Raw genomic sequence first — 18,977 nt, forward strand, 5'->3', positions numbered from 1 at the left:
GTATCCTGTCCCCCTGTACTGTCCACCTCACCCCTCCAACCACCCAGCCTGGTATCCTGTCCCCCTGTACTGTCCACCTCACCCCTCCAACCATCCAGCCCAGTATCCCTTCCCCATGTATCACCCCCCTCACCCCTCCAACCCAACCGGCTCCCCACCCTTCCCCTTGGCTCTATGTGATCCAACTCTCAGCTTGAAAGCCGTTCTACCCGTCCTCCGTCCCAACTCCCGCCCAGTCATTCTCCAGCCTTCTTGTCAACTTTTGAAGTTTTTTATTTTTTTGGTTTTTGTTGTTCAAATTTCCCTTTTACAGTAGAACTATCGAGGTGACGGCCATACCCCGCCACCTCCCCCATGGCAATATCAACTTCCTGTTCTCTGGAAGGAGCGATTAGAAAAATCAGGAAGGAGCTGGGAGCTACAGCACCAGAGAGATGACTGGACCTCTGGTCGACAAAGTAACCATCCTGGCTGGTGATTGAGGTGGCCGACGTGGTGCCCAAGGGGCAGCTCTGATCTAATGAGACTGAGCCGGGAGCAAAAGAGGGCAACACCCAATCTGTGCACTACGGGGCAGATAGAGGTACACGCTGGTCGCTATGGAAACAGTGACAGGGGCTAAGTACCACCGTCCCCTAGACCGGTCAGTAGGCCACCATTTTGGTCACTAAGAAGGGAGCTGTGTCGAGTCTGAAGGGACGAGGAAGTGGACGATGTGATGAACAAGACAGCCCTCTGGGTTACTGGGGACAACACGCGGGTTCTTGGGACAGTCCTGTTGATTAACAGAGATTATACTGGGGTGGGGAGAGGGAAGAAGAAGACAAACGGGGCCTGCTACACCTGGTGGCAGTCACCTTAGCCGTCCTAAAAGTAGCACAGGGAGTGGGGAAGGGAGGTCCTGGGAAGTGCCCCTGGAGACTGGGAGAATCCTCCTCAGTCCACCCTGTCTTCTAACGGTCAGTTCCGGCTTCCTCCTGAAACAGGAAGTACTTCCGGCCCCCCCCAACACACACACTGCTCCACAGAGTAAGAACCATCTGCCGCCCCCACCCCCGCCCCCCAAGACTAAGCCACTTGGAGTTCCAGCCAGACCACTTCCTATTTCAGAAGCGCTACTTCCTGTCCTGGATGAAGGCACTTCCAGTTCCTGCTGCACCGCTCCTGCCCCTTGGCCAGGCCACTTCTGTCCAGGCCTCCTCCGGGCACTTCTTGTCTGCAGCAAGTCACTTCCCGTCCCAAGCGGGCCCGTTCGGCATCAGACCAAATCCACACGTGTGCCCCGACCGGGTCGCATCTTGCTCGTGGCCACTGACAAAACAGGACACTTCTTCCACGGCAGCTGTCACGACCCAACCACCCCAGATGGGCTGGAGTAAGAATGTATAGGCCTGCGGCAGGGTAGAGAAGGAGGCCCCGCTGCCCGTGCCCGGAGCTGGGGTGGAGGGCCCGAGCCTGCCCCATAAGGCCCCCATTTTTGGCAGACTGAGGGGAGCGGTTGGTGAGAGAGGTCAGAAGAGGGAGCTCAGGGGGGGAATGCTTGTGTCCCCCCCACCCGGGAGATGGGAGAGGCCGAGGAGAGGAAGCTGAAAAGGTAAAAGGAGACGCAGGGAGGGGGGTGCTAGGAAAGAGGAACAGACCTAGAGACAGGAGAGAAAGAGAGAGAGAGAATACGAGAGAGAGAGAAGAGAAAAACAGTGAGAGGCAGAAAGGAAGAGGTGCCAACCAAAAGACAGACTGTCCCCGCCCCTAGCTCTGGGTGTGTGGGGGGCACAAGGACGGCCGGGTCACGGTCAGAAGAGGAGGCTGAGTCTCTGCGGGGGCCACGCGCGGCCAACCGAGGGCCGGAGTCTTAAGGAATCCTAAACATGGGGAAGGGGTCCACAACAGCAGGGGCACAGGAGCTGGTGGGGCGAGGGGGCCAAGGGGATGCTAGAGGTGTCCCTCCAACCATGACTTAAACTGGAGGAGCACCCCCAAGAAGGGCTGGATCCGGGAGAGCCAGGTAGGAGAAGCCCTCATACCTTGTAGTAGATGTTGGGAGGGCTCTGGGGGGGCCCATCCTGCACGATGTACACAGGATGCCCATAGTCACCACTCACCTTCTCATAGTGGGGACAGAATGGGGGGTCTGCAGCCCCACCACCCCGTAGAGCTATCCCTAGCTCCCCAGGCTCAGCCTCCCGAGGCCCCATCCCACTTCCGCCTCCCAGGCCCAGAGACCCTCCCCTCCCGAAGGAGCCAGGACCAGGGTGGCGACTCTCCGAAGGCTTGGCCCGCCGTCTCCGCCAGCACATGGCACCCCCAGCCCCTGCCACGCCCAGCAAGAGCAGCGCCAGCCCCCCCGCTGCCCCGGCCACTGCGGGCATGCTGGGAGGGGGCAGGGGGCCTTCAGCACCCCGGGAGGTTGCATTGCTGGTGGGGTCACCTGGCAGGGAAGGGGTGAAGGAGGAAAGAGGGGGAGGGGCTGAAGGAGCCACCTGGGCATCTGGACACCCAGCCTTGGGGGTCCCCATGGGCTCCCCCAGCAGGGCCCAAGCCCCCTGGGGACCCCACCTTCCCTTCCCCCCCAAATCCCACTCAGAATCCAGGTGTGTCCAGCCCTTCAGCTCGGTGCCAAATAGTCTTCCCTACTTCTCTGACAGCTCTGATTGAATTGGCTAATTAGTTCTAATTGAGTCTTTTCCTCATTTGGTTTCCACTCCCCTCCCACCCTCCCAACCTCTCTTCTCTTTCCTGTATCATCCACCCCAAAACTGAAGGCGGAGGGAGAGGGTGAAGGCTGGGCAGCTGGGGTCCGAGAACAGAGGAGGCGGGGGGAAGGCAGGAGGCTGGACCCCTGGCTCCTACCTGGCATGTTCTCCTTCCCAGGCTCCAGGCTGTGGGCTGCCCCCCGGTCTCTCTCCATGGGGATTTCAGACACAGGCTTTCTGGGGGCGGCCCCTCCTCGGGGACCTGGAGATGGGGAAGACCCAAGAGAGAGGGGCTGAGACGGCAGCCCCCTGACCAATACGGGACTACCCGAACCTCCCTCAGCTCCTGGGAGGTGTGCCCCAGCCCCCACTCACTTTGTCCCACTCGGAGAAGCACCTTCATGCCTCTGGTGAGGCACACGCCTCCCTTCAAACTCTCCAGGCCTTCCCGGGTCCCATCCGACGTGGCTGGGAGAGAAGAGCCAGAGGGAGAGGCTGGCAGTCCAGAGCCGAGCCCCTACTCCGTCCCCGTTCCCGGGCCCTGACACCTCCCCGGGGAGGGGGGCGGTGGTGGGAATCAGGGGTCTCTCTGGGCTCCTCCTCTGCCCTCAGTCTCGGGGGCACCTCCCCCTGGACCCTGCCCTCTGCCCGGCAGTACCAATTATGTAGTAATCGTGGTGCGAGCGGAACTCATGGCCCCAGAGGTTAGGGCTATACTCCTGGAACTTGATGGTGAAGCGGAGATCCAGGTCCGGCCGGTCACAAGTGAGGAGCAGGTTTGGGGCAGGGGGTGCTTCACAGCGCCGGCCCTGGGCACCCCCAACCAAGTACAGCTTGTAGAACTCGTAATTGGGAGAGGAGTGGGGGCCGGGAGGCCGGGCCCGGGGGCAGAGCAGGTCGAGCCGGTCCCCGATCTGCGGGTACAGCACGTAGCCACCCTCCGCCTGGAACCTGTCAAGAGGAGGGCCAGGTGGACGAGGAGAGGTGTCAGCGGTCTGGCCCCCCAGAGCTTCGCCTCCCTCGCCGCACAGCCCTGCAGGCCAGCCTTCGACAGGGCAGGCCCTGAGGACTCAGCAGCAGCAGGAAGCCAGGCTCAGAGGTCTCCAGCCCCTTGGTGTGCCCAAATGCACTCTCCAGCCCGCCCTCGCCACACGCACACTGCCATCTCTCGCTCCATCACTAGCCCCGTTGCCATGGCAACGGGATGCCAGTTACCAAGGAGCTGGCCTCTCTGGAACCACACAGCCCACCCATCCCAGGTGATTTCACTATTCCACGGCAGTCAACCATGGGGGCAGAGCCTCCCCTTCCCCCAGGCCACCACTGAATTTGAGGGATCTCAGGGCAAAGGAGGGGTGGGGCTTGGAGGGGGGGTGCCGAGTGTGGAGGGTAATCCGGACCAGTGTCCCAAGTTAGCCAGGCAATGTGACAGGAGTTAAATGCCTGGTCTGGCAATGGCCCTCAATGAGGCCAATGGGAAGCAGGGTCTGGGGGTCAGCTGCCCCAGACATCTCCCTGCTCAGTACCCCTCCTGCCCTGGGGCTCAGACTTCCTAGGGAAAGGACCCTATTGCTCTGGAACTGACTTTCCTAACCACAGCCTCCACAAGCCCACGCCTCCCTCTGCCCTTGACTGCAGCCCCTCCCTGTGCACGAATGGGGATGGGGTCCCAGAGCTGGGTCCCCGGGGGGGAGGGGAGACGGCTGCTCAGGATCTTCCCAGACTCCCAAATGACCCACTCCCTCCCACCCCACATCCCAAAGAGCCCCCAGCACCCTACCTCCCTCTGCTCAACCCTATAATAAGCCTAACTTAGATCCTCAGGCTGCACCTGATACTCAAACCGCAGCTGGGAGTTGGTGGGTAGCAGACTGAGAAAAGATATTTGAGATTATACCCAAAGAGACATAGTAGGGAGGGAAGCTGGGAAGTCAAGAGAAGACAAACAATAATCCTAGTTCTCCTTTAACGAGCATGTAATATGTTCAAACACCTTACCTCTCTAATCCTCATGAAAGGTGTGAGGACTGAGGATACAAACTCAGAAAGGTTAAGTGATGTGCCCAAGGCCACACAGCTGAAAGCAGCAGAGCTAGGACTGAGATCTTGGATGTGGTGGGCTCCAAAGCCCACCCCCTACCCCTTCCCGTGGCCTCACACAGCCTCTCCCAGGGAAGTGGGAAGTTTGCAAAACACAGAACTCTTTTGCTAGCGGGGAGAGGGCTCTGCATGGAGGCCAGGGACCTGGATGACCTCCCAAGGGTTCCGTCCTACCCAGTGTGACTTGAAGTTTCATGCGAGCCCTGGCCTTTTTTCAGAGCAAAGCAAGCATGCCAGGGAGGGAACAGAGGGTCTGATGGAAGAGTTTGCAGCAAAGATGGGGGAGGTGGCAAGGGAGTCCTCGGGACTCTAGATGCAAGAGAGAAAGGGGCTCCAGGTTTCTTCCAGAAAAAAAAAAAAAAAGTCTCCACGCCAGGAAGGCAGGAGTATCTTCTGCTCGGGAATTCCATCCGCCAAGGGCTCACTGACCCTCTGGCTGTGGGCAAGAATTAGGGGACGGACGGTGTGGAGAGTCCAGAAGCCTTGGGTGAGATGTCCCCAGAGCCCCCACGCGGAGCCCCCTTCCCTCCCCTCGTCTACACAAAGTCCCTTCTGGGGAGGGAGGCACCCTGCCCTTCCCCTCTGCGCTCAGCGGCACCTACTCAGCGGCTCTCCCGAGAGCTGACATTAACCAGGCTCCCTCCAAGCCCAGCCCCCGACAGGACACAGGTCCCTCACAAACCCAAATAACCACTCCACCACCCTCCAGGCGGCTACCCAGGAACTTTCTCGGATCTTTGCCCCTGTGGGGTCCTTCCAACTCCCGACACATGGTTGTCGCCACCCACATCCAGCTCTGTCTGTCTGCGACCCAGGAGTCTGGCTCCCAAGATCACCTCTGTGTCGTTACCCGTCAGCTCGCATCAGAGCACTAGCACCCCTCCCTCCGGCCTCCTCCCAGCTCCGAGAACCAGTACCCCCAAATCCCCAAAGCGCCCCTACTGCCTGCCCGAAGGGTGTGGGGTCTCCCCAGCCCGGGGCCACTCACCTCTTATTCGCCGAATTCCAGTAGACAGGCTCCAGGCTGAGCCCAGACACCAGCCCCAAAACGCCGAGCAGCAGCAGGGCCCCGACTCGCACGCCCCCCGGCCCAGAACGGGGGGCCCCCATGACCCCGCCAAGGCCTGGGGGGCGGGGCACCAACTCCCCCAAAGTCGCTCAACCCCCTGCGGTGACTGCCTCGGCGGCCCGGGCTGCTCGGCCCCGACCACCCCGGCGGCGGCCGCCCCCCGCTCCCACGCGGACCCGCTTCCTGCTCTGCCCGCGCCCCTGCCGCGGAGCGCTCAGCCCGCTAGAGCCCTTCCAGGGGCCGCCTGCGGGCGCCCTACGCCCCCGGCCCGCGCTCGGGCACCCGGGGATCGCAGGGCCGACCTAAGTGGGGGACTGGGGCAGCCGGGGGCCGGGCGGGGGCGGCATGGGGCGCCGGCCGAGGGAGCGAGGGAGGGGCGCGAGCCGGAGCCCCAGCCTCGCCGGGATTGAGGGCAGCGGGCTCGGGGAGGAAACCAGTGCCGAGCCCGGGAGGGGGGAGTTAAAGGAGTGGCGGGGATGGGGAGAGGATGGCGGAGGGAAAAGCCGGAGCTGGAGCCGGCGTCGGAACGGGCGGCGGAGCCCGCAGCCCACGCCCCCCGCACCTCCCTCACCTCGCGCCCCTCCCGCGCGCCCCGCCACCGCCCCCCGCGCCCCCTTTGTCCCCGCCCCACCCCACCCGCCCACCCCGCCGCCGCCCCGGCGCGTCTGCCCTCCGGCCCGCGGGCCGCCCGAGCGGCTGGAACCTTCCGCGCCCAAATCCAGAAAGGCGCTCGCCCTCGCCGCCCGGAGGAGCCCAGCCCCTCTCGCTCCCGCAGCCTCCTCCCCCCGCCCCCCCACCCCGGCCCGAAACGCCGCCGCGGCTCCCGGCAGGTCTGGAGAGAATAGTAATAACCTTGAAGGCTCCGCACTTTACAAAGTGGGCTGAGTTGGTCGTCACGACTACCTGTGTGAAGTGGGAGGGGCAGAGCCACCGGGCCCCCATTGTGGGGATGAAGAAACTGAGGCTCGGGCCTGGGGGGGGGGTGCCGAGACGGGCCCAAGGTCACACGGGGAGTGGGCGGCACAGGCGGACGCCCGGCCCGGGTCGCCGCACTCCTCCTCCTCCTGGGCCCTCTCCCCGTTACCTGGGGCTGGGTGCGAGGTAAGAGTTCGGGGGGGCAAACCGGGGCCCTCGCTGCCTGGCGGCGGGGAGAACCGGGGCCGGGGGAGAGGAAAGGGAGTACCTACAGCCCCAAACCCACATCAGCCAGAAGGGCTGTTTCCAATTATCCTGGGGGAAGGGAGGAGGATTTGCCTTTTCGGGTGTAAGAACCCTCGCTTTCAGCACCTCTGGGCAGAGGTGACATTCCTCGCCCCGCTCAGCCGTCGCAGGCCTCCAGGCCCCTGGCTCTGCAGAATGGCGAGGTCCCACGTCAGATCCCCTGCCCGAGGGCTCTTAGGGGCCCCCTTCTCGGTGTTTGGCGAGGTTGGGGGTGGGGAGCAGCCCCTGCTTGCAACCACACAGCCGCCCCCCACCCCCAAAGCGAGCAGATAAACGGAGACACAGGCCCGGTGACAGCTGCCGCCTGAGCCGCTCCCGCCCCGGTCCCGCACCTAGAACGGGACGTCTGTGCTTCTCGGCACCTCTGCCCTCTCGTGTGTGTCCTTGACTCGGGCTACTCAGTCCCTGCCTCCTGGGGGAGCCCAGGGGAGGCGGGCGGGGGGCCCTGCGGCTCCCCTCCCCCCCGCGCTGAGTAACGGTCCCTGTGCTGCCGGGTGGTGGTAACCAGCGTGCCGCTCGAGTGAGCGGGCGTCCTGTCTGTCACTGTCTGCACGGTCTCACGCAGTCACACCCAGCAGTCTGACACACGGCGCCTGCCACCGCTGCTCAGCCGCGCTCACCCTGACCCTGCCGCCCCCACCTTGGGAGTGAGATTTCAAACAGGTTCCCCCTTCAGTTTACCGAGTTGCCTAGCAACCCGCCAGTCAATGGCATGGAGCCCCACCCCCACTCCCTTGACTTCACACCGAGCTCCGCAGCCCCATTGGCTCGCGCCTAGTCCCACCTCTCACCCTGGTTTGGGGAACAATATGCCAAGCCCTACCGCTGCTGGACAAGGGAGCCCGCGGGTACCCCTCCCGGCCCCATCTCCATCATGCGCCTCCCAAAAACAGACACAAAGCCTCCGGTACCACACAGAACCTTTTTATACAAACTCGCCCCCGCCTTCCTCCGTCTCCCCCGGCCCCTTCTTGCCCTGGCGAGCATCAGCCGCCCTGGCGTCGGGGCCCCCCCCACACCACCAGAGCTGAAGCTGACATTCAAGGTGGACGTGGCGCATGGAAAGCAGGGGAAGGTCTGCGCCCTGCTCCCCGTCGTCCTCACTGTCCGCGGGCTCCGGAAACACGCGCTGACCCGAGGCAGTAGCCAGCAAAGGCAGGCTAGGGTGCAGGCTGCGGGGAGAGAGGCGCGCAGGGCACGTCAGCACCTCAGCGCCCCCCGCCCCCCAGCCTGAGCCCCCAGAGCCGGGCGGCACGGGATCACCTCACTCCATTGGTGCAGTCCTTCTGGGGCAGAAAACTCAGCACGGGCTCCGGCTTCCCCTCCTGTGCAGCCCCGCTGGAGTCCCACACAGACACAGCCCCGTTAGTGCTGCCACTCACTAAGAACTGCCCAGTCCTGGGGGAGAGAGACGCCCGGTGACACGGAGTCCTCACCCCCGGGGCTGGGACCTACAGCTGGGCTCCGGCAGCCCTGGGGCATTGGTACCCTGGGCCGCAAGGACCTGGTCACTCACGGATCCAGATCGAAGTAGATGCGCTGGTTGGTGGTCACCTCTCGACTCAGGGACCACAGTGGGTGACCAGGCTGCCGGAGGTCCCAGCACAGCAGCTCGGCATCCTGGAGACACAGAGCAGGGGGGGCCTGGAGTCCATCCCTCCCCTGCCCACCCCCTCCACCCCCCAAGACATCCCTGCTTCCCTCAAGGTTTACAGACGCTCCCTTAGCTTGGGTTAATTTTTTCCCACGTCTGTCCCCCAACACAGCACGGACTACGTCCCCATTCCTGCCTTCTGTGCACCCTCTTTGGAATCTCGGGACGTGACCCCTACCTTGCGGGCTCCTGAGAAGAAGCGGTTGCCATCGGGGTGGAAGCAGAGGTGAGTGACACCTCCTTGGTGTCCTCCCAGCAAGGCAAGAGGGGAGCCACCATCACAGGCATAGAGACCCAGGGACCGGCCGTAGGAGCCACAGGCGTAGAGGGGCTGGGCTGGGCTGAAGGCTATGCAAGATATGATACCACTCTGGCCCTGCTTTTTGGCTAGACAGGGAAGGAACAAAGTTGGGCAGAGGGCAAGGACACCTGACAGTAGCGGGCTAATCAGAGCTGCATCTCTGTCTCCTGTCCCATGAGCCGGGAATGAACGCCTCCCCTGCCCCGTTTGTCACAGCAGGATAAAGACCTCTGAGGCCCCCCAGATCCTTCCATCCCCACAAAGGACCGAAGTGCTCAAGACTTATTTCTTCCTTCTCAAACCTGTGTCATCTTGGAGGGATGGAAAGCTGAAGGCTTACAGGAAAATGAAACAGCTTCACCGCCAATTTCCTAGAGATACCAAGATTTTGGAGAGCGAAAGGGACACCGCCGACAGAGCCTGCGCTCAGGAGTGAAGCAGCTCCTTACCGTGCAGCTTGACCCTGGGACAGTTTCACCCCCTCCCTAAACCTGTTTTCTCCTCTGCCCACTGAGTACAACCTGCCTCCCTGAGCTGTCCTGAAGATGATGGGCCACGCCCGGTCCCCTGGCTCGCACAAGGCCCCTCTGCACAGGGCGGTGCCCTTTTCCTTCCTCCTCCCCTGGGGGGCACAGATGCTTACCAAATGTGGCTCGGACCTCACAGTCACGGCCAGGTCGGGCCGTGGAAAAGACGCGCACGGTCCTGTTGAAGCCACAGAAGAGCTGGGAGCCATCCGGGGAGAAACAGAGCGAGTGGGCTGCCGTCAGCTCGTCCTAAGGGCAGGAAAGCACTGCAAACAGGCCCAGCAAAGCCTCAGCGGTCCCCAAGGAGGGAGAGCGGGGCCAGGATGAGCCCTGGGCCTGGACGGGGAGGTCCCTACCAGGTGGTTGTAGGCCCGAAAGGAAGCCCGGAGCTCTCCGGTGAATGCATCCCAGATGTGAATGGGGTTCTCCCGGCTGCTGCTGGCCACGCTGAGAGAGACACGGACACTGAGGTCCCGGTGCTGTCAAAGGAAGGGGAGGAAGCCAACTGACCGGCCCTCTCTGCTTGCATCTGAAGGGTACACCAAGCTGTCCTCCCCCAGAAACCCCTGGCACCCCTAGCTCCCTCTCAGTAGAGGGTCCCCTTAAAACAGAGGTGAGGGGACGGGATGGGAAGGGAAGGCGGGGACAGGCAAAGGACATCACTTACTAGGAGGTGTCTGGCTCGGTTGAAGACATCAGAGAATACCAACAATAATCATAGATGGTGTCGCCTTCCACCATGCGAAGGACAGGGGCCTGGACAGAGACGCAGGGGATGCCTGGGTCACTGGCAGGAGAAGGAGGCCGTCATGCCTCCAGCAGTACCGTGATGGGGGGCGGGGGGGGCTGTCTGTCGGCACTTAAGCAGGCAGAAGGCAGGCGGGGTTAATATGAAGAAGAGAATCCTGATCTCAATGTTCCAGGGTCAGCTCAGACTCTGATGTCAGATTTGGGCCGCCAAAGCCATACAGGTTTATCCTTTTGCTTTTTAAACGCTTAGGAAGAAGCAAAGAACATATCCCAACAAAGAAACCAAGAACCAACCATTGATACAAATACTTACTGAGCACCTACTAGATGCCATTTGATCCTTTAAAAAAATTATTAAACGGTTCAAACATGCACAGAAGGTTTTTTTGGTTTTTGGTGGGCAGCAAAACCAAGTTTATGGAGCGATGGTACAAAGCTCCCGAAGAGAGAGGGGACCTGAGAGGGCTGCCCAGCAAAGAAGTATTTTTAGAAACTCCTGTGACTCCTCCAACCAGCTTAAAAAATAAAATATAAAACAGTTAAAAACTTCTTCCCAAGAAAACCTTCCCTCAGAGGTAAACACTATCTTGAATTCATCATTCTCATCCATCTCTTTAGAAATACATTCTTTTTTTTTTTTTAAAGATTTTATTTATTTATTTGACAGAGACACAGCAAGAGGGGGAACACAAGCAGGGGGAGTGGGGGCGCCTAGGTGGCTCCGTCAGTTAAGTATCCAACTCTTGATTTGGGCTCAGGTCATGATCCCAGGGTCCTGGGATCGAGCCCCACATCGGGCTCCCTGCTCCGCTGGAGGCCTGCTTCTCCCTCTCCCACTCCCCCTGCTTGTGTTCCCGCTCTCGCTGTCTCTCTCTGTCAAATACATAAAAAATCTTAAAAAAAAGAAAAAACCACCACCCAAACGCGAAGTACACCATTGTCCTGCATGCCTTTCCGTTTAGTACCAATGGTGCAGACGGTCCACCTCTCTGTGACGGGGGCCGTGGCCACGGTGACACACCGAGCTCCACAGCTCAGGCACCTTCGCCGCTGGGCAGCCCCGCTCACCATCCTTCTCTGCGACAGTCGACAGTCGCGGCGTTTCTCCGCATTCCGGTGGCTGTGCTTTCAACATTCGGGAGCAGGGGTGCGAGGGCAGCTCTACGGCCGCTCGTCGCCCGCCCCGCGAGAGGGAGCCACGCTCGGCCCGAATGCCACCCCCCCCCCCAGATCCACTCTCCCACCGGCAGCCTGTGAGTGCCTGGTGCTCGGCGTCCTCTTGTATGCCAGACCCTCGACTTCTTCCCAGGTGGCGGCTGAGAGAGAGAACCCCACCGTGGTACAAACCGGCACCGCCCTGGCGACCTGTGCTCAAGGTCACACAAGAACACCTTGTCGTAACTTCTGCTCCTCTTTCTACCGGGTTGTTATCTTGTCCTTACTGATGTGAAGGGACTCTTTTGAGACAGTGGGTGACCGTCCTTTGTCAGCTGTTCCCTGGCCTTCGGCGTGACGTCATGCCCCAGGACTTGCGTCTCCGCTCTGAACCCACTTATCAGACCGCCCGGCACGCAGCTCCAGGCGCGCAGCCGACAGCCACCTCAAACTCAGCTGGTCTGTGACGGACCCAGCTCCCGCCTCCTTCAAACCTCCTGCTCCCCCCGGGCTCCACACCCAAATGTCTAAGCGTCCAATCCGAGCACCAGCCCGGACCACTACGGCTCTTCGCTCCCTTTCCACTCCTGACCAAAGAGCAGCTGGCGACACGAACCTCGCCAGGCCCGCCTCCAGGCGCTCCTGAACGCGTGCACTCCCTTCCAGTCCCGTGCCAAGCCGCCGCCCTCCTGCTAACATCGCTGCAATTCTGCAAGTTCTCCAGGCCTCCCTGCACCGTCACACTCCAAGCTGCCCATCCGTTCTCCACGCTGCAGCCACGGCAGGCCCCAGAGGCCTTGCTAAGTTGGCATTCTGTCCAGCATCATGCTCCCGCTTAAAACGTTTAATGAGTCCACGTAACCCTCAGTATAAACCCCAATCTCCTTACCAGGTGGCTACCCCCTACTCACCTCTCATGGCTCATCCCTCCGGACTCACTCCTTTAAAATCTCTATATCCCACCATTTTGACTCCCAGTCCCCAGAAGGTGCCAACTCACCACACCCTCGATCTGCAGGCTTTCACTAGCATCCAGGTCTGGAATATTCTCCCTTCACCTCCCTCAACAACTCCTTCTGGTTGAATCCTAATCACTCTTCTGGTCTCTTAGATGCTTCTTCCACTGGGAGGCCTTCCCTAACCCCTCAGCAGAGCAAGCTGCCCCACTCCAGGTTCCTACAGCCCTCCGTGCTCCTCACTCCACACCACACCCATCAGAGGAGGCAAGAATCCTATCTGTCTGGTTCACCACTGTTTCCCCAACACCTAGTATATTATCAGCAGTCAATGACAAATGTCTTAATGAGCAAACAAAGACAGGAGACTGTTCCAGTAATATAAGGACCCCAATAATAAGACCTGAATTAAAGCAGGGGCAGCAGAGTGGGAAGAAGCAAATGGATCCGAAAGATTAGGGGGACTCGATGGAATCTGGCAATTAATTGGATGTGGGGGTCAGGGAAAAGGAAGATTAAAGGATGAGACCCGGGCTTCTGGTTTGGATACCCAAGGTCACCAAGATGGTGGAAAGACTTGGGGTGCACAGGAGAGCCATGAGGTGTTAATGTCCTTGGTGGATAAAAGAGACTCACAGAGCATAAGCCTCAAAGGAAAAGTTTTTACAAAGAGAGAGCACAATTGTCTGAATATAACATCTAGGAACAAGGACAGCCCCCCCACCGAACCTGAGATACGCAGGGCACAGAGGATGTGCGGTCTCCCCTGGCTGGGCTAGAGGGAGTGAAGGCCTCGAGCAAAAGCTCCAGGGTAGGAAAAGAACTCAGGGCCGAGGTTGGGGAGTTAGGAATGGGAGTTTCAGAAAGCTCTGTGAAAAGTCAGAGAGGAATTAGGAAACTATGTTGGGAAGAAGAAACGGGTATCTGGAAATACTCAAAATCGGCCTTCCCCGATTTCCCCACCTACACTAACTGTGTCCATTTCCAAATACTGAGCTTGCAGACACAGAAAGTGAAATTCTCTAATGAACGAAGCTGTGATGGATCTGGTACACTCACACTGCTAACAGCAGATCAAAAGCAAAAAGCACGAGAGCCTTGAAGACAAGTCGGCTACTGGTATCACGAGACATGAAACAACTACGGGGTACTCCCGACCCGGAGTATCCCTTACTCATAAAATGTCTCTTATGGAAAGACTCTCCATCAAAACACATGAAGATGGTCACTGAATAATTTATGATACAACAATCCTGGAAACCCAGACGTGTGAAACGGGACTAGGTACAGGACTGACTGATCAGAGGCACCCAGCGCAGCATCGGACACCAGGACACACGACTATGGAGACCAAAGCACCATGGAAACCACTCAGGATACGACTGTTAAGAAATAAAAAAGCAGGGGCGCCGGGGTGGCTCAGTTGGTTAAGCAACTACCTTTGGCTCAGGTCATGATCCTGGAGTCCCTGGATCGAGTCCCGCATCAGGCTCCCTGCTGGGCGGGGAGTCTGCTTCTCCCTCTGACCCTCCCCATTCTCATGTGCCCTCTCTCATATAAATAAATAAAATCTTAAAATAAATAAATAAATAAATAAATAAGCAGTCTACAAAACCATCTGCTATAGGATCATAACCACATAAAAAGCTTCCCTGCAGTACACAGCTTGAAAAGAATGGACAAAAACGTAAAGGGCTGACTTTTGTAGAGTGGTGGCTAATGATGGTTTTTCCCTTAATAATCCTGTTTCTCATAAACGAGCTGGTGCAATCCATTCCCAACCTGCCATGGTTCCAGAGGCTCTTCTCACTAGCCCCGCTCCTGGGCTCCTGCAGGAGAGCCCCGGCATGCCCGCCCGGCCCTGAGACACCCCCGGTTCCTGCTGCAAGAACCAGGGGCGAGCGCAAGGAGGCAGACCAGCTCCCTGCCTCACTCCCCACAGATTCTCCTGTGGTTCTCGGTGACGTTCACTCCCACAGCACCCTGAGAGCTCGCTCCTCTCTGTGCCCAGCATATTCTTCCCCAAGATGTCAGCCAGTTCACTCCCTTCCTCCCTTCATGTCTCTGCTCGAATGTCACCTTAATAGCAAGGTCTTCCTTGACCATCCTTTTTAAAATTGCAGTCCATTGCCCCAATCCTCTTCCTTGCTTTATTTTTCTTCATGGCACTTGTCAGGTATACCTTTTACTTGGTTATTTCTTTATTTTCTATTCCTTGCACTGGATTATAAGCTATCGCGCAAAGAAGACGGGGGGACTTGTGTCTGTTTCTGTTCCCGACTAATCCCCAGCACCTAAAATAGGGCCTGGCCCATAGAATGAGCTCAACAAAAATGTGTTCACCAAATGAATCAATGAAAGAACGAGTGGGTCCCTCCGACACTCTGGTCTCTCCCAGTGCTTGCCTTCCGGAGCACCCAGAGCCACGGCCTTCCCTTGACCCTGGCCGCCCCTCCCACAGTCGAGTCCCAGGCCCTGTCATACCACAATCTCCAACTACCGTCTCCGACCTATCCAGCTGACTTGCTCTATTTCTACCACCACAATTATTCTGCTTCATCAAAAACGCATTTACAGTCCATTTCCTTACCTGCTTTACATTCCAGTCAACCAACTACACACACCCTCTGCAGATGCTCTAAGGACACCCTTGTTTTTCACTGCCAGCAAATCCCAGCCCATGATCCTCCTATTCCATGCTTGACTCAACTAATACCAACGACTAGCGTTTACTGAATACAAAATAGGCACCGATTCGTACACGTTACATTAATTTTTTTTAATTCTCACAACTAGCCTATGAGCTGGGCGCCACGATGCTCATCCTCACTGTACAGAGAAAATACAGCCCGTTCACTTGCTGAGGAGAGAGAGATGCACAATGAAGTCACCAGACCTCACTTTAAATGGGTGGCAACAAATTTCCAGTGGGCCCTGAGCACAGAACAGCAACGCTACCACGTTCCTTGCTGCCTCTGATTTCCTACTCCCCGGGACCAATCATTCACACCTTATGCGCTCTCCCCACAGACCCTCTTCCTTCAACTGATAACCTCCCTTCATGCTTCACTGAAAAGTCAAGTGAGGAGATGTGGAAATCCTCCAACCACTGAGCAGCTGCCTCACTTCCTACTGCAAGAGAGGACTCTGCACCTAACAAAGTCCTCTGCTGTGCTCCGGATCCTGTCCTCAGTCAGCCGCTCAGGGACCTGCTACCCCCTCTCTCCTCCAGCATCAGTTCCTCCCTGTCTCTTGGGTTATTTCCGACCCTGCAGAAGCACCCCATTAACCCTTCTTTGGCCCCATATTCCCTCTGGTCACCATCCCATTTCTCAACTCCCATCCACAAGAAAACTTTCCAAAGAATTGTCTCCAACTCCTCTTCCCCCTGCCCTACTTGGCTTCTGCCTCCATCACTCCTCGGAAAGTGCTCTTGCCAAGGTCACTAATGTCTTCTTGGGTCATTCTCTAAATTTGTCTCACCCTCAACAGCATTAGACCTGACTCTGCCCCTGCTTTTGTCATCCCTCTTGCCCTCCACTCCATCTGCTGGAGCGCTCGGGGCTCTGTTAGAGCCTTCTTTTTTTTTTTTTAAAGATTTTATTTATTTATTTGACAGAGAGAGACACAGCGAGAGAGGGAGCACAAGCAGGGGGAGTGGGAGAGGGAGAAGCAGGCTTCCCGCTGAGCAGGGAGCCTGATGTGGGGCTCGATCCCAGGACCCTGGGATCATGACCTGAGCTGAAGGCAGACGCTTAACGACTGAGCCACCCAGGCGCCCTAGAGCCTTCTCCTTCTCCAGCTACACTCAAGACTGAATCCGTTCACAAGATACCAGGTACCATCTACATGCTTCTCCGCTTCCCAAAGTACACCCCCAGCCCCAATTTCTCCCTTAGCTTCACATTTCACAGATCTAAACACTCTTGACTTGTCCCAATACCTCTTCATATCTGTTTCCTCCTGAGTTAAATCGTACCACCACCTGCCTGGCTGTAAACACCTGGACCCTTGATTGTTTCCTTCCCTGCACCTTCACATCCAATTGACCTCCACGTCCTACAAAATACACTTTGAATCAGCCACACCTCTCTATTTCTCCGGCTGCCACTCTAGCCCGAGCCACCACCGTTTCTCACCAGGACCATGATAGATGCATCCCAATGAATCCCCCTGATTTCACTCTTGTTCACCACAATCCATTCTCTAAAAACTTCAGCCATCATTTCGCTCTTCTGTTTTAAAACTCTCCTCTGGTTTTTCAAACTCCAAATGGTCTACCCATCAGATCCGACATGGGTCACGGGTCATGGGATCCATCCTCACACTTTCCCCCTCACTGGCCTCAGTGCAGGCACGCTGGCCTTCCTTCTGTTCCCTGAAAACACAAAGCTCCTGCTCCACTCTGGGGCTCTGTAATGTCACTGCCTCTTCCTGGGATGCTCTTTCTACAGCCCCTCACATGATTGATCCCATCATCCTTCACGTCTCAGCTCAAATATCACCTCTTCAGAGAGCCCCTTCCTTATCTAAAGTGGTCTCCTCAAGTTAGTCCTTCCTCATTCTGTTTCTTTTCTTCACAGCATTTAGCATAATGCGTGATGAACTTCGTTATTTATCGCTTTACGTGTGTGTCGTCTAGCTTCCACAAGAGAAAGCAAACAAGCTCTTCACCTGTCTGCTTCAGCACTTTATCCCAGCACCAAACACAGTAACTGATCCTTTGGCGGTCATTCAGCAAACATCTGTAAGTCAATTAAATACTGCCCTGAGAAACCCACTACTCTTTTACAGAAAACAAGTATCCACAACTCAAGGAAGGAAGGACACCTCTCTAAACTTCACATCCTGGCTAGCAAGTGCCACCTGCGTACATTCATGAAGAAATGTTCTGTTTGTGAACAGGAAACATGTGGACTCAACTTTCTCCACCTACTTGAAGGACTGAAATGGCAGCATTGGTGAAGGGTCACAGGTAGTCCCTACCCTTACCATCTCTGCATATTCCAGCTGCTCCCCGTCATTGTACAGCTCCGGGGGTAGGTTATAAATCCGTAGGATATTATCGGCACTATTAGTCAAGATGCAGGAACCATCAGGGGCCCTGTAGGAATGGGAAAGAGTTAGAAAGCTGGACAGGGCTCTGTTTTCCAAGTGCGGGGCTAAGACTCAGCCTATGCCTGGGGTAGGTAAGCCCCCACCCTACCCAAAGCCTTGAGGAAAGCAGAAGACACATAATCCTAGACGAAATTTAAGTTCAGTCCAAGAGAACTCTTACTCCTTCTCCCAGATAACCGGGGTTGTTTTATGGTGAAAATCCTGAACACGGTTATCTCCCGCCAGATTATCCTTACTTACCACTTACAGCCTTTCAAGAAGTTCTCGGGGTGGCTGCTGAACTCCGACCAGGAACCACTGAGAAACTGAGGTAGCTGGGAGAAGCTGTAGTTCCAAGTGCTGGAAGGAAGATGGGGGGCCAACAAACTAGGTCGGCAAAGCAAGCAGGAAGCGGGCCTGCAGAAGTGGGGCTGAGGACGGGCGGATACGCGTGCAGTGCACTTCCACGCATCTCCCACTCCCGATCCCGATCCCCTCGGGCCCCGACGGCCCTGCCATCACCACTTACGCGTATCCCTCGTCCTCCAGGGCGGGGTCCTCAGACACACCTTCCACGGCTTCTCCGGGCCGCGACTCTGGCCCGTTCGCTTCTTCTGCAGGGAGGCTCACGTTTTCACAAAGTGCTGGCTCCTCGCTTCGAGGGCTCAACTCGCTAGGAGCAGCGAAGCCCGCCTCCGGGGCGGTGCAGGCAGAAGCTGAGCCGCCCTCCCCCGGCTCCTGGGAACCAGCCGTGCGATCCGGGGACGAGCGCGGAGGGTCGTCCCCAGCCGGTGGTGGTGGCGGCAACACTTCGGCATCCGTATTTTCTTCCGTCGGGGATGCCTGAGCGGGGGCCTGGTCCGCAGCAAGGCAGTCCGGGGCTAACCCGGGCGCCCCTGGTGCGCTCATGCTGCCGAGGAAGCAGGGACACCGGCCTCGGCCGCAACCCTCGTCCCGCGTGGCCGACACGACCCCAAAGTCCGCTCGGCTCCCGGACGCAGACCTGGAGAACGCGCCGGGGCCTTCCTCCTTCTTCCGGGAGGGGGCGGAAGACCCCCGGGAGGCGAGCCGGGAGGCGAGCCGGACAGGTGGACAAGCCGAGGCTGCAAGCACCGCGTCTCTCCGCCGGGTCGGTCGCTAAGAGCCGCTCGCTCTCGCGGGATTTGGCCCCGCCTTTCCATTGGACCTCCGCATCCCGGATCAGATTTCGCGGGCGACCCACGGGAGGGGCGGGTCACGCAGGCTTACCGTTCCCATCAAGCCGTGGGGCTCCTGGTGGCTGCTGGGTATTGTAGTCCGAGAGTTTCTGCCTCGGCGAGAAGTGCCTGCGCTCCCCCTGCCGTCTCCCTCGGGCACTCTTAAAGCACCTACTCCCCCCGCCACCTGCAGAGGGCGCCACCGCTATATTTGATTTTACAGGTTTTGACCGTCTTTTGCTTCTCATTCCGTCAAAT

General features: G+C 58.1%; 3 protein-coding genes across 4 annotated transcripts in view; 1 reads left to right on the forward strand and 2 right to left on the reverse strand.

The window, feature by feature from the left end:
* The window catches only part of FXR2 (FMR1 autosomal homolog 2), a 126,668-nt gene that overhangs the window by 47,812 nt on the left and 59,879 nt on the right, over positions 1–18,977 (forward strand). The window lies entirely within an intron of this gene.
* Positions 256–6,022, reverse strand: EFNB3 (ephrin B3). Of its 2 annotated transcripts, none has more exons than XM_081805772.1 (5): positions 5,782–6,018; positions 3,352–3,644; positions 3,069–3,161; positions 2,851–2,955; positions 256–1,640 (listed from the first exon to the last, which is right to left on the reverse strand). In XM_081805772.1, exons 1-5 carry the CDS (start codon positions 5,901–5,903, stop codon positions 1,102–1,104), a joined length of 1,152 nt encoding a protein of 383 aa, XP_081661898.1. In that variant the 5' UTR covers positions 5,904–6,018; the 3' UTR covers positions 256–1,101. The 2 variants fall into 2 exon arrangements, with proteins under 2 accessions (XP_081661898.1, XP_006738949.1); XM_006738886.3 differs by having other exon boundaries at positions 1,510–2,428; positions 5,782–6,022.
* WRAP53 (WD repeat containing antisense to TP53) lies at positions 7,994–18,663 on the reverse strand. The gene is made up of 10 exons (XM_006738943.3): positions 18,053–18,663; positions 17,785–17,883; positions 17,419–17,530; positions 10,233–10,321; positions 9,922–10,012; positions 9,682–9,814; positions 8,916–9,124; positions 8,600–8,703; positions 8,347–8,481; positions 7,994–8,255 (listed from the first exon to the last, which is right to left on the reverse strand). The coding sequence occupies exons 1-10, from the start codon at positions 18,430–18,432 to the stop codon at positions 8,009–8,011; spliced, it is 1,599 nt and encodes a 532-aa protein (XP_006739006.1). The 5' UTR covers positions 18,433–18,663; the 3' UTR covers positions 7,994–8,008.

The sequence above is a fragment of the Leptonychotes weddellii genome, chromosome 15, assembly GCF_054177405.1.
Source record: "Leptonychotes weddellii isolate Sample4059 chromosome 15, ASM5417740v2, whole genome shotgun sequence".
Lineage (NCBI taxonomy): Eukaryota > Metazoa > Chordata > Mammalia > Carnivora > Phocidae > Leptonychotes > Leptonychotes weddellii.